Source organism: Vipera ursinii, assembly GCF_947247035.1.
Source record: "Vipera ursinii genome assembly, chromosome: 2".
Classification (NCBI taxonomy): domain Eukaryota; kingdom Metazoa; phylum Chordata; class Lepidosauria; order Squamata; family Viperidae; genus Vipera; species Vipera ursinii.
The window spans coordinates 117624122-117639292 of NC_139513.1; the positions used below are offsets into that span (position 1 = coordinate 117624122).

A 15171-nucleotide genomic window follows, 5' to 3' on the forward strand; every position below is an offset into this window, starting at 1 on the left:
TAAATAAAAAGCAAATAATTGATAGATTTTAAAAAATTGGCAGATGCAGAAACAGGATTGATGCATAAAGAAACAAGAAAGAGATGCAAACAAGAAAAATTCAATTGTCAATCCCTAATATATCACATAATGAACTAAAGTAAAACAAAAGCTGTTATGTACTGGGTTTTGGTGATACACCATGTGGGTTGCTGGAGTAGCTAACGGCTCTCCAGCAACCCAGACTAACTGTCTCCTGTCCTGCAATTGGCTAGCCCCAGGCGGCAAGTGTTGGTTCAAACCTATTGGCTGCTGCCTAGGGGCTAGACTATATATTGCGGCTGGTTGCAGCCCATGCTTCAGTACAGTTCTAGCAAGAAATAAAAGTATGAGTTATCCTGTACTCAGCCTCATGTCATCATACCTGCACCGAAGAGCCCACTATTTAACAAAAGCTATTTTCATTGATATGAATGCCTCAAGATAATTTTGCTTGCTACTTCACTGATGGGGATGTGCCATATTATGAGGCTGTGGGAATCACTAAAAAGAGGTTATGGTTAGCCCCAGAGGTCAGAATATGATTTTTCCCCCCAGTGTTTTATTTATGATTTTCCATCTTTGTTATCAAAGATAGATTGATGGGTTGCATAATTGTAAACTGCATTAATCAAACACTAAACCAAACTAAATGGGTGTGTGAAGTTGACACAAAGCTCTTTATAGCTTGATTGATGACACATGCTAAGTTACAATTTCATTTGGTTATGGTTTATAATGTTGGTTTAGCATGATGAATAAACACAATCTCTTTCTATGAGTTTTAAATTTATATTTAAGCAAACATTTTTATGCTGACATCTGTTGAATTTTCAAGTCCCTTAAATTACAATTGTAATTGTTTCAGTAAAGTTTTCCCGCTGTGTTTTATACCTGTACATGCACATCTTGATAATGTAGCCAGAACATAGTGTATAATGATTAATGCTAATGAAGCAGAGCAGTATTCATTATTCTGTATCTGGATATGCAAAGCGGATAAACTTGAATCTATAACAGAAGCCCCAGAAAAAAATGATAACAAAACATTTCTCTCTTGCTGCTCAGAAAGTAATAGGGAGACATCCACCCTAGTCTCTAGGTGAAAAGCTATCTCACCTTTATATAATAGAAGAAGACAGCTTTATGAACCTCTTTCTATTCACAATGATAAGGGGACAGGGATAGGCTTTATTATGCCAAGCAAAATTCACTAGCTAGGTATAGGTTGGAAAATGTAGAGAAGGGGGTGTCAAACTGCCGGCCTGCAGGCCAGATGCATCATAGCTAAACCGTGCCCACCCCATTGTCAGCAATGGAAAAAAAGTTGCGATACGTCTCGACACGTCACGTGACGTTGTGAGTTTGACACCCCTGATGTAGAGCAATTACCCCAAACATCTTTTCCTAGTCACTTCAATCCTTCCAGTCAGATCTGGCAGAAAGGCAGCCAGTTTAGAAAACAGGAGACTGTGAGTTCTAGTCCCGCCTTAGCCATAAAAAGCCAAGTGGGTGACTTTGAACCAGTCACTCTTTCACAGCCGAACTAACCTTAAATGGTGTTGTAGGAAAAATAGGAGGAAGGAGGAGTATTAGATTTGTTTTCAACCTTAGCTTGATTATTAAATAAATAATAATTAAGGTGAAATATAAATAAAACTGATATGGGTCCCATTCACTAAGGAATGTCATCTGCTGGGACACAGGAGGAGGGCCTTTTCTGCTACAGCCTCCACTTTTTGAGACATCATTACCCTTGAGGTCAGACTGATCCCAACCCTACTGGCATTCCAGCAGGGCCTGAAGTCCATGGCTCTGCCATCTTACTTGGGATGTGGTAAGGGTGGCATGAATTCTGGAAAATATCTATGCTGTTAGAGACGCTGATTATGCTTTCCTATAAATCATTTTTTAAAAAAACTTTATAAGTAGCTTTTACTCTTTTAACGGTCTTATGCTATCGTGATTTTGATCGTTTTTTCCCCACTGTTTTTTTGTGGTTTTAGTTCTGTAACCCATCCAGAATCACATGTGTGAGATGGGCAGTTTTATAAAATGAACCAATCAACCAACCAACAAAATGGAACTGCATACAGGATGTTATAGCCTCTCATCACCGTAATCATGGTGCAAAGGTGGTGGGATACAAATATGTGAATAACCAGTTTTCTGTGTGGGTGCCGCTTCTGGAAGTCCATTCTGGGCCTGGGCAACAAAAAATTAGCTACCAGTTCTGCTGAAGTGGTGCGAACCGGCTGAATCCCACCACTGTGCAAAAGGTAACAACATATGGAACTTCCCTTTCTCAGGCTACCCACAGTCCTTGCTCCTGTCTCATTTGCACTATCACTGGTACTAATTAACAACTTCACACTGCCCATGGAGTGTCTGAGTCATTTTTCCTCTTGAAGTCCTAATAGCTACAGCACCGGGCCATCTCTGCCTAACTGTTCTGCATAGAATATGCTGTCTACAAAACAAAAAAATAAGGTATGAAAGGAAAATTCTGCAAAGTGCTAAAAAGTATGAGTTGTCTGTTTTTAATAGATTGCCACCAATTTCATTAAATGGAACACCTTTCCTGACCTTTAAATTTTACACAAAAAAAGTTTCCTATGATTTTTGCCACCAAAGCATGTTAGAATAAGTGAGAAGAAGAAGAGCAAAAGAAATTAAACCTTTGAGTGGCTCTGCTTATAGAAGGCCATGTGAGAGAGAAGGGCATTCTGGTAGGGACAGGACACAAAGAGCATGTTTATTTCCGGTGGGACAATGGCTGCTGAAAGGAAGGAAGTCCTCTGCTAGTTACATACAAACTGGATGTGATTCAGGAAAAGATCTAAGTCTCCATCAGACCAGCCTCCAAAACATGGGGAATCTCAAAATCTCCTACGTATCCTTGAATGTTCTGATGTTTTAAAGCAGAATTCCTCCTCTTATCCTGATACAATTTTTGCCCAGGAACCCAATCGCACACACTTTAATAACCATTCATTCTATGATACAATTAGGTGATCCTTAAACAGTGGTGCACTAGCCATTTTAAACTGGTGCAGGATTGTTGCATCTCCATTGCCCCCTAGACCTTCTTCTGCAGAGTCATTCTTCACTGGGCATCAGGAAAGCTCTGATCTTTCAAACCAGCCTTTTCCCCAGAACCCACTAGATCCCTAAATTAATCATAGTCAGAGGCCACTGGGCTGGCTTGAAATAGGGCTCACTCCCAAACAACTAAAAGACACTAAGTATGGGCCAGTGGTGGGATTCAGCTGGTTCGCACCACATCGTCAGAACCAGTAGCTAATTTTTTGTTGCCCAGGCCCAGAATGGACTTCCAGAAGCGGCACCCACACAGAAAACCGGTTATTCACATATTTGAAGCCCACCACTGAGTGTGGCGTACCAAGAAAGAGAGGTTCCCCATTGCACTGGACAATCGCTCCCATGTGCTTGAGACATAGGTTCAGTACATATCTGCTGGCAAAACCTGGAAAGCAGAGGGCAGAATGATATAAGTAGACTGGAAAGTCATACCAAAATATTACAGACAGGGCTGGGCGATCTTCATATGACGCTTTCTTTCATGTGATACTGCATTTCATTTCCTGCAATGTTTATTTTGGCACCTTGATCTATTTGGTGTAGAATAGCAAAAAGCTAGGAGTGATCAGGGAGCATACTATGCTATTCAGACTGAATCAGCAGCCGTTAAATACTAATCAGCTCAATCCTGTTCTGATCCCGTTTGCTCTTCCTTTTCTTACCCCGTATCAGAGAAATCCTGCATTATTTAAGAAGATTACTTTTCTTTGCTTAATTTAGTCTGGAGTCACTTTGCTGGGAGGAGAGAGAATTTTTTTAACTAACATTCAGCCTGAAAAAGAATCCACTGCTATGGCAAGGAGGTGTGTGTGTGGGGGGGGAGGGATGGGTGGCTTGTTTAAAAAATAAGCTTGAGTCCCAGGAAACATGGCTTTTTTCTTGCTAAGCCAGCTTTGTTTACCCTCAGCAGTTATGCAGCATTGTTAAATCATCACTTGCACCGTAGGAACCTTTGATTAGCTGGGCTCATTCTATGAAAGAGGATTTGCTCTCCTATCTAAGGGTGAGAGAGTCGTGAAGAAGGAGTAACAGTTAACACAGTACATATGTGAAAAAAGCAAAGATTTGTTTTATAGCAAAGATTTGCTTTAGGGAATATTTTAGGTTATTATAATCAGTTCCTTTTTTTTCCCTGTGAAATTAAAGCGGCCTGACATTAGTGATAGCTTTGGTTAGAAGAAAGCAGATGGTATGAAGATATCTACTGTATAATGCTTTGAGATGCTACTAATGTTACCATGCTTATCTGAGAAAAAGCAGCATTATTTAGGGTTGTATATATGTCTCGAGGGACGCGGTGGCTCAGTGGGTTAGGACGCTAAGCCTGTTGATCAGAAGGTCGGCAGTTTGGCAGGTCGAATCCCGAGTGCCGCATAACAGAGGGAGCGCCTGTTACGCGTCCCAGCTTCTGCCAACCTAGCAGTTCGAAAGCACGTAAAAATGCAAGTAGAAAAAATAGGGACCACTACGGTGGGAAGGTAACAGCGTTCTGTGCGCCTTTGGCGTCCAGTCATGCCAGCCACATGACCATGGAGACGTCCTCGGATGAGCGCTGGCTCTTCGGCTTTGAAACAGAGATGAGCACCGGCCCCTAGCATTGGAAACAACTAGCATGCTTGTGTGGGGGAACCTTTACCTTTATATATCTCATGGGGCATTCTTGATGTTGTTGATCACATAAACAGGTAAACACCATTTTGTCAGTTTTCATGCGTTAAATAATTTTGTGTCACTCTTTACAGAATAAAAAGGACAAGGCATATGGGAGAGTGTATGAATAATGTCATTATATCTGTTAGTCATCAGATTGCGCTAGCCATAAAACACCTGGGTGATTTTTTTTCTGTAATATTCTGCTATTGTATCAAATAACTCTTCTCTGAATTCTGAACTGATAAATCTTCTGTGCCTTCCATAGTATGAGGAAGCTAAATCTGTGAGAGCAAGGCATTCAATCTAATGTAATGAAACACAAAGCCCTTCAGTTTTAAGTTACTTTCAGACTACTACCACCACATAAGAATATTTTTTAAAAACAGGCCTTCTATGCATATTAATAAGATTGTTGTGCCATAAATGCAATGCTTAGATTATGGAAGAAAACCCACCTCTGAAGTTCTTTCAAAGAGACTGTGATCTTCAGACTATGGCCCAGGATGTAAAGAACAGCTAATATATCTGCCCATTGGACCATCTCCCCCAGTGGACCCCCTTTTAGTACACGAGGGCTGAAAACATCTCCTGATTCTTCTGTCAAGAAGCCAATGTGGATCAAAATCTAAAAAAGCCAAAAAGAAAAAAAAGGGTGTGTGTGTGTGTGAATAGAAATAGGGTTTTAGGTAGGCAAGAAATAAATTACAAAAAAAACCCAGCACAACTGAATCTCTGTACCTTACACTTATAACCCCATACACAATGAACAAGCAACTAATTTAATTTTGTACCTGCTTCTGATCTCTGTGTTTGCCCTCCAGTTTCTGTTCCAGTTTATGGGAGGCCTTCAGCCATTGTGCAGCCAAATGACGGATCCGTTTCTTCATGAAGATCAAGGACTCCTTGCCACTGCCAATTAGCTCCAGAAGATAGGAGAGGTCTCTCTGAAAAACCGCCTAGGAGGATAAAAAACAATGGATTTTCTACTCATGCAAGGCTCAGTGATTTTCATAAGACCTATCAGTTGGGCATATGCTCTTCTCTCCATTACCTCTTTGGGTAAGATTAAAAAATACTACTGAAATGGTTTAGGATAATATGGTGAGCTTAGGATTGTATGCTGAGGACTATTTTGAAAATTAATTATCAGGTACAGCCTATTGGTAGAAGAAGTGATGAAACTACAAACCACAGGTTGCTGTAATGTGGAATGTCCTGGTTCATATTTGCAGCAACCATGTCCTTCTCTAGGATACTGATTTACTTTCTCACATCTTGTAACCACTGACAATTGTACAGTCTATTTGATGCAGTTTTGCTATTAAGGTTGGGGTTTTCCCACCATAACTTTTATTTTATAGTTCTCTAGACCTTAGAGCATACAACTCTTATCTGGATGTTAATCAGTGGTTTCATTTTGCTACTGTCTTAAGAGCACCTACCAGTTGCATTCATGACCCCAATGGAGTGACCGCTCTATGCTCAGTTGCTAACACAAGACCATCAGGGAAATCCAGGGGCATAAGCTAGGCTGGTAGGTCTAAACCATCCTAGATGGGGACCGTGACAAACTACTTCCAGACTGTTATATGAAAAATAGTCTTATAGTTATTGGGAAAAGCTAAAAATAGACTTCCTTCTCTTTCAACTTTCCCATTCTTGCCACCTGATTTTCTGGAAGATGTAGAAAGACTAATTCCCTCAGTTACTCCTTATTGAAATTATAGGCAGCATCTCCTTACTCAGGCATTCTGCCTATATTAACACTACTACAACATCAGGAAAAAATATAACCAGGAGGAAAACTCCCCCTATTGCACCTGATCCCCTGGTAATGTACTGTGTGCTCTGATTTTACTTATATATATTTAATGGAAAATGGAGAATAGAGATTGAGTGGGATGTGTGATCATACTTAGCTGTAGACAGTATAGAATCTTTTCCTAATCAATCTTTATTACGGTCATAGACCAGCAAGATTATTTTTTTTGCTCCTCCCATACTCATCCTAAAATTGGAATTATTCAGGAACTATAGTTTTTCACAAACAGATGTTCTGACGCATGTTTCTCTGTGGATGGTTGCCCAGGTCCATTACCATCAAATGAGAATATTTAGGCTAGTTTCAAAAGAAAATCACTTTGATAAATTGGTCATGGCCCTGAGTTAATCCAAAAGCAGCAAGTCTTACCTGTATCCTGGGTGACGGGTTGGAAGAAGGGGCAGCTGCTGACTGATTTCGCCAAGGCAGCACCGGGCAAAACCACTCAACTTCACTGAGGTAGATGAGGAAGGAGCATTCTGTGCCATCCACACCAAAGAATGCGTAGCAAGGGTCCGACGTCCACCGAGCCCTCATCCACTGCAAGGCAAAATATTGTTTTCATGATAATACAAAGGAAGATATGCAACAAGTACAAGTCTTGTGAAGGAGGGGGGGAAAGGTAAAAATACAGCACGAGAAAAAACTTTGTGTGCTTTGTTACAGGAGCAAATTCACAGTATGCCTTGTGAAAGAAAATTGTGTTTCAACTAGATAAGATTCTGTTATGTTCTTATCTAAATGCAGAGGAGGAGATGCTGCCAGAGGAGCTCAGAGTAGCTGTATCAATCCACTATTCACAAAGTATATTTTGCCTTTTATTTCAGTCAGTACTAGCAGAGAAAAAAGAATCAGGGGAAAAGTAAGTATGTTGGTTGGGAAGTTTCAAAAACAGGTGAAAGATCATTGCTAGCATTAATATTTTATTGCCCAGCAAGGCAATTCTACGTGGGGAAAAACCCGAATGACCAAAGATGACATACAAACACCCGCGAAAACCTCAGAAAACACACAGACACAGACACACACACACACACACAAACACACACAGACACAGACACACACACACACACACACACACACACAGACACAGACACACACACACACACACACACACACATATATATATGTGTGTGTGTGTGTGTGTGTGTGTGTGTGTGATTTCTGAGGTTTTCGTGGGTGTTCGTATGTGGATGGTTATTCGGGTTTTTCCCCGCGTAGAACTAAAGGTGTAGGGGCGACGTTTCGACGGAATCCCATCCGTCATCATCAGGCTAGTGGCTTCTGCTTCCTTCTTCTGGGAGAAGCATGTGGCTGTTTGTTCCTCTCTCTATATATATATATAGGTAAAGGTAAAGGTTCCCCCGCACATGTGTGCTAGTCATTTCTGACTCTAGGGGCTGGTGCTCATCTCCGTTTCAAAGCCAAAGAGCCAGCGCTTGTCCGAGGACATCTCCGTGGTCATGTGGCCGGCATGACTAGACGCCAAAGGCGCACGGAACGCTGTTACCTTCCCACCGTAGTGGTCCCTATTTTTCTACTTGCATTTTTACGTGCTTTCGAACTGCTAGGTTGGCAGAAGCTGGGACGAGTAACAGACGCTCACTCTGTTACGCGGCACTCGGGATTCGACCCGCCAAACTGCCGACCTTCTGATCGACAAGCTCAGCGTCCTAACCCACTGAGCCACCGCGTCCCTTTCATATATATATATATATATATATACACCCTCAAAATGTTACTTTGCATACAAAGCAATAAGAATAGGCTCCTCTGTGTAGATAAATCATCCTCCATAATTGCTGGTGCCATCCTCTTCCAAACTTAACTACAGAAATGAATCCACTCAAGAGACAGACCTCCACTCCCAATATGTAAAACTCACCAATCATTCAGACAGGAGATCAAATTACTGCCACCCACAATTAAATCACACTTAAAATTTAACCCAGGCCTGAACAAAGGCAGCAAAAATGAATGCTACAGAACTAGAAAAATCTGAGTCATGTAAAAGTTGTGTCTTGTTAATCTAGCAGTTAATTTGTATTGTCAAGTAGTTAGATTAGTAGCTGAGGTTCAGTGGGGGAGGAGATAACTAATTTTAACTTATGGTTATGCCGTCCAGACAGTCAGTGCTGACTTCAGCTGAGTCCCTGGACAAATCCCTGCAGTTTTCTTGGAAATATTTCACAAATGGTTGGCCCTTGCCTGCTTCCTAGGTCAGGTAAGCCAAGGTCACCCAGCTGGCTTTGTGCCTAAGGCAAGACAAGAATTCAGGGTCTCCAGGTTTCTTAACTACTACACCAAATTGGCTTTCTATTTTAACTTATAGTTAAACTAAAGCATTGGGATGCAGCTGTATAGTGCTGCACACATCCACATCCAGCTGTAATGATTTATATGAATGATTTTGAAGCAAGTGGAAGAGATGCTGCCTGGGGAATGATCAGATAAGGTGGGGGGGGGGGAGCCCACAGCTGCTTAACAGGCAGAGAGGAAGCTCAGAAAGAATCCCCCCTGTAAAAAGGGAGGGTGGGAGATTTGTAGTTTCAGTCTTGCAAATTCCTGTTATTGGAACCTTACAATAAAGTACTGCTGAATTAACTCATCTGATCTGTCTCCTGTTTGGTCTACCTGGCAAGGCTAACTAAAGTTCTGTTCTATGTTAAAAGCACAACAAATATAAGGTGCCTGAAGCTCTTCGGGCCAGAGATGATTTTCTAGATTAAAAATAAGCAAGATGATAAATTCACGTTGTTGCTATTTTTGCATTACTTGTGTGTGAATAATTAACACGGCTGTGAAAGTTACATCAATCCATTAATCATGAAACACAGGATAACCTAGCTACTGTGATTTGAGAGCAAGAAACATCTATCCTCACTCTCCCACTGTCAAATGAGAATTTGTTCAGGGTTTTTTTCCCCATTAAGTTAGTCTACATCTCTACTTGATTCTTTTGAATATGGAATATAGTATAGTCTCCCATTTCAATAGCGCATTCAGGGGAAAGTTGGAATTCTTTTAGGTGTATCTTTTGAGGGTTTGCATTATCAAATGAAACAGCAGGAGGAGGAGGAGGAGGAGGAGGAGGAGGAGGAGGAGGAGGAGGAGGAGGAGAAAAAATTCACATTCGGTACATTTCAAATGTTGTCTCACATAGTTGCGATATCTAGGATAGTCTATTGTTCTGCATTACTAATGCCAGTTTTATTATTAGATGTAATTAAACATAATAATGAAAATGTTTCTTCAAGTTATTGGACCCTAATGGAACTTCAAATCCCTTTCTAGAATTTTCAGCATTGTTGTTTCTATTGAGACTAAGTTGAAATGTGTGGTATGTGTCTTGTGAAATGATGGATACTGCTGAGCAGGAGTCCAACTCCATCTTACATGGAACTCCTTGTAGCTCTACTGAGAGATTGAGTTTAGGCTTGAGGGGGCGACAAGCCCCGGTGCAGCAAATGCTTCTCTGGCTTCTGAAGAACCCCACACTAACTGGACCCTGGGCCCCAGTACCTCTCCTAGTCGGTTCCTCCGACTGGTGTTTGGGTGGCCTGTCTCTCTGGTGGGCTCTGCAAACCACCATGATGTGGCTGGTCCTTCCACAAGCTCTACACGTGGCTGAGCAAAATCTGCAATTAGTGCAAAGATGGTTGCCTCTGCACCCCTTGCATCTAGGTAAGAGAACTGCCTTGTAATCGTTCTCTCATTGGTGGTTGCCGTGGTTTTGCGCGTTTGGTTGCCTTTGGAGCTTGTTGATTTCGGGTTCTTCATCTTCTGACGATTCTCCAACGCATTTGGCGACCTCAAGTTGGATGGAATCTTCAGCCTTTGAAGGTTTGGTGGGCTGCACTGTCTGCACTGCACCCCTGGCGGCTTCGTCAGCCATGACCTCGTCCTGTGCCTCAGAGAATGTGAGATTGGGCCTAGCAAACAGTCTCTGCTGGAGGGTTCTGTCTCGAAGGCCACAGATGAGCCGGTCTCTCAGTCATTCCTCTAAGTTCGAGAACTTTCAAAGGTGTGTGGCCTGCCTTAGGCTGGCGATAAACTCTGAAGCTGTCTCTCCAGGTAGCTGCACTCTTTGGTCGAATTTAAAATGCCACGCCATCTCCGACATCTTCGGCTGAAAATGCCCAGTCAGCTTCTTCTTAAGGTCTGCAAATGATACTGCTTCAATGGGCATTGGCGTGAAAAGATTTTCTGCTAGATCAAAAGTTGCTGGTCCACACATGCACAGCAACGTGGTGGCTTTTAGGCCTTCCTCTGCAATTTGGTTTGCTCGTAGATAGTTCTCCACTTGCGAGAGGTAAGACGGCCATTCTTCTAGAATTCTCTGAGTTTGCCGACCTTCAACATCTTCCTCGATTCCTGCATTCTTGGATCCTGCTTCTTAGGCTCAGGGAATGCTTCTGCTGAGCACACGGCCACTAGTGTGGCTTTACTAGCCAGCCCGGGGGGGGCTCTTCCCTCCAGCGTGTATTGCCGACCCCTTGTTAACTTCAGCCCTTTTAAACGGTGAAGCAGGATCCCACCTTTGTCGCCACTGTTAAGTCGTGGGCTCTGGTGAGCAGGAATGAAGACACAAGGCTGAGTACAGAGTAACTCATTCTTTTATTCTTTCTGGAACTGTACTTGAGCTTCGGCCACACCCAGCTGCAATATATAGCCTAGCCCTACGGTAGCGGCCAATAGGATTGAACCTGCGCTTGCCGCCTGGGAATGACCAATTACAGGACCGGAGACAGCCTGTCTGGGTTGCTGGAGAACAGCTGCCAAAGCCAGTTTCCATCCTCACTTGTAGCCAATCAACACCACAGAACAGGCCTCAAGCTCAGGAACCAGGTAAAGGTGGCAGTCTCACAGCAGATCTGCCAGAGCTATTGTAGTCAAGCAGACAGTTTTCCCTCATCAACAACATCTCAAGCTTCCTTCTTCTTCTGCCATGGATTATCCAGATAACGGGTCATTTTCTGTTTTCCCCAGGAAAACCTTTCATACTTGACACACTAGCTTCAGCCTGCCTCTGCAGTCAGCTACCTAAGAGGCTCTGCTGAGGAGTCTTCAGGAAATGTAAGAGGGGCTTCTTCCCATTACAGTAAGCATGCAGTGTGGATAAGCCTATGAGTGAGAGAGCCTTAGGTGCATCATTGTGTTCTTCCCTTATACCGACATAACTCAAAAGCATCCTGAAGTTTTACAAAATCAGTTACCTTGAAGGGAAGTCAGGGGACTGCAGGAACTTGAAACCGGTAACTGAGGCCGAATAGGAATCAGCAATGGGGACAGCCAAATTCATGCCAATGTTAACAGCCAGCTCAAGGATAGATGGTGTAGAGCAGTAGTATTCAGTAATACACAAAGTCCTATGATTTTGCAAACTTTAAAAAGTATATGTAAAATAGGATGGTTGGATGGGATCCAGGGTTGTGCTCCATTGAGTTATTCTTGTGCTGGGGGAGGTAATAAAATGGCAACTGTTGTTCATAACCCTCACAGCACCATCTGCTCTCTGCAAAATCACTCCAGATTTGCATGAACAGGATAAAAATCCCTTTTCTGGCTCATGTAGGGAGCATCTTCCAGATTCTACTTCTTTATTCAGCTCTTTTATCTATCTATCTATCTATCTATCTATCTATCTATCTATCTATCTATCTATCTATCTATTTATTTATTTATACAGTTGCACATCTCAATCCAATTGACTCTGGGCAGCAAACAATATCACAGTAATTTAAACCATAAAAACACAATAGCAGTTACAAATTGTACATATACTGTAGGCAAATGAAAATGTTCATAATAATTACCTAAAAATTAACAGGGCAACGGGGTCCCTAACACTTTTAGCACACTGTATCTACTAGAGAGCCTAAGGTCCTAAATGTTTTAGGAACCCCATTATCTGGTTGCACATAGCCAAGTCTTTGAAGTCTTGTGAAAGACTAACAGGGTTAGAACTATCTAGAACTTAGGATGCAATACACTTGTATTTCAATAGAGCAGGAGTTCATTTAGTGATCGTTCAAAGTTACAATGGCATTGAAAAATGTGGCTTATGACCATTTTTCACACTTATGGCCATTATGGCATCCCCATGGTCACATGATCAAATTTTAAATGCTTGGCATTTGACTCATATATATTACCGTTGCGGTATCCTGGGGTCATATGATCACCTTTTGCGACCTTCTGACAAGCCACGTCAATGGGGAAGTCAGATTCACTTAACAACCAGGTTACTAACTTAATTGCAGTGATTCACTTAATAACTGTGGCAAGAAAGGTCGTAAAATGGGACCAAATTCACTTAACCGCTGTCTTGCTTAGCAATGGAAATTTTGGACTTAATCATGGTTGTAAGTTGAGGACTGCCTGTATACTACCTAACTGTCCTTTACACTTCACAGCTTTGCTTGTCACTCTGAGGGAAACTTGCTATTTTGCTTGCTAGAAAAAGGTTACCTCTTCCTCAGAAGGTTTTAACGGTTGTTTTTAACTGCCATTCACTAAGAGAGCAGATCTTCTCATTGTTCCTAATCAGAATATAATTTTAAATCTTGCATACTCACCTCGATTTTTCCAGAGCAGTCAGGGTACCTGGGATCTCTGGGCACTTCACACTGGTCCCGTCGGCCTTCTATGGCTGTAGAAAAGAGGGAGGGAGGTTGGTTCCAAACTTGGAAGACAATACAAACTGTGGTTTCCTAACAGTATTTCATATTATTGAAGCAACCAAACCACACTGTCCTTGGAAACAGCTTGTCTCCCCCCCCAACACAACAAATGGTCTGCCAAGCTGAAGAAGTAGGAAGGGAGGAAAATATGTTTAGTTTGCATTTAAATGTAAGCAAATTAAATCCATTCATATGGATAGTAGAATTATTTATTTATTTGCTCTTTTCCAAATATTATTCAGCACTTTTCCAATTAAAGAACCTACAGAAATATACATATACATTTTCAGACTCTGGAACTAGCACAAGACTTCTCCTTTAGGCATGATTTTCTCCCTATTGTTACAAGTCTTGATTTTTCTTCTAAATATTTTGAATGCTTCATTATGAAAAATCCTTTTTTCAAGAGTGAAATAGGTGGTTTCCAATCTCTGTTTTTCCCTCCACATTTAAACCAAATAATCATAAATTATCCAAAAGCTCTAATCCCATAAAGCCATAAAGCCCAAATTAATCTGGAAGATGATTTGTTATAGGATGCAACAAGTCTTAAATGATGAGTTTCTTTTTCTAGATGTTATTTATCTATTCAGTATTACTGAATTGTATATATTGTATATATAAAATAGGCTTTATATATGCTAAACTCTTACTTTATGTTTTTTTTTACTGGAAAACTCTTCTAATTCCTTTATTAGAAATATGGCAGATGACACTATGGGAGCACCCAGCAATCTCCAAAATACTTCAGACATGAAAAAACAAGTCTAATATTAGTTTTAATTAATCTGGAAACTATGGCATACAATCCTGTGCATGGCCATTTGCCATATCCAAGCTCTGAATTATCTTAAAATAAGAAGTTTAAATACTTCACTTATGTTATTTTATTTTTATAGCTGATCTAAAATTTGACATAAATAGCAGTTAAATAGAACAGTTCTGAATGTGACAAAGTGTTAAATTACCATGCAACTCTCTCTGTATTTGTTTTAAACCAAGTTGAAAAATAAGGGTAAAAGTGAGATGCTTCTTCTAATGAAGTAGTTTGAATTTTCTTGTAATTATGTATTACATTACTCTGCAGTTTTCAGTGTATTGTCTATTTTTGTATTTTCTATTTCTCTTCCTTTTATTCTCTCTCTCTCATCTCTCTCTCTCTCTCTCTCTCTCTCTCTCTCTCTCTCTCTCTCTCTCTCTCTCTCTCTCTCTCTCTCTCTCCCAGTCCCAACCTTCTGACTTTTTTACGTTCAGAAATTCATGTACCATTGGTCCCATCCCCTTAAGACAGATTTTAGGGCTAAAGAATACTGAAGTTGTTAAACCTTTTGTTTTAATAGGTTTTGGTTCAGATCTCACAACTAGATTTGGATAGAAAGACCACTTGTGTAATATCCTCTCCATCCAGGTAACTCTACGCTCAATGGGAAGAACTTAATTCACAGTACAAAAATCAGTGTGATTCACATGATGTGTTCCACCTTGAAAAGTGCAATCCCCTGAATGTTTAAAAAGCTGCTTCCTTTCATTGTCCAGAGCTTGCAATAAGCTTAAGAGGATCAGCAGAAAGGATATCTTTTTTAAAAAAAACTGCACTATCATTTTTAACTGCAGTGAAGCCTAAATGGAGATGGAGCGAGTCTCATCCCTTCTTTTAATTGGTTTCTTAAACAACACAGAAGTTTAATGGTTGGTCCAAATTTCATTTTTTGGCCATTTGTCCACCTTTGAGATTGTGTCTCCTGGACCCTACATTTCTAACAGCAAATTTAAAAGCCCTTCAACATATAGACATGTGCAAATGACAGCAGAGAATTATGCTAGTAACTAATTAACTTACAGGCCATCAATGAGACAAATAATTACAAGCATAGAAATCTTCCAGACAAGATA

The 15171-nt window shown here is 41.0% G+C and overlaps 1 protein-coding gene across 1 annotated transcript in view; it reads right to left on the reverse strand.

Annotated features, from left to right (window-relative positions):
- The window catches only part of MGAT5B (alpha-1,6-mannosylglycoprotein 6-beta-N-acetylglucosaminyltransferase B), a gene marked incomplete at both ends in the record, with an annotated part of 237254 nt that overhangs the window by 88210 nt on the left and 133873 nt on the right, over positions 1-15171 (reverse strand). Inside the window, 4 exons of the mRNA XM_083354984.1 lie at positions 5229-5398; positions 5565-5729; positions 6965-7135; positions 13174-13247. Of these exons, the coding sequence (XP_083211110.1) occupies positions 5229-5398; positions 5565-5729; positions 6965-7135; positions 13174-13247 (580 nt within the window). The remainder of the gene's footprint in view (positions 1-5228; positions 5399-5564; positions 5730-6964; positions 7136-13173; positions 13248-15171) is intronic.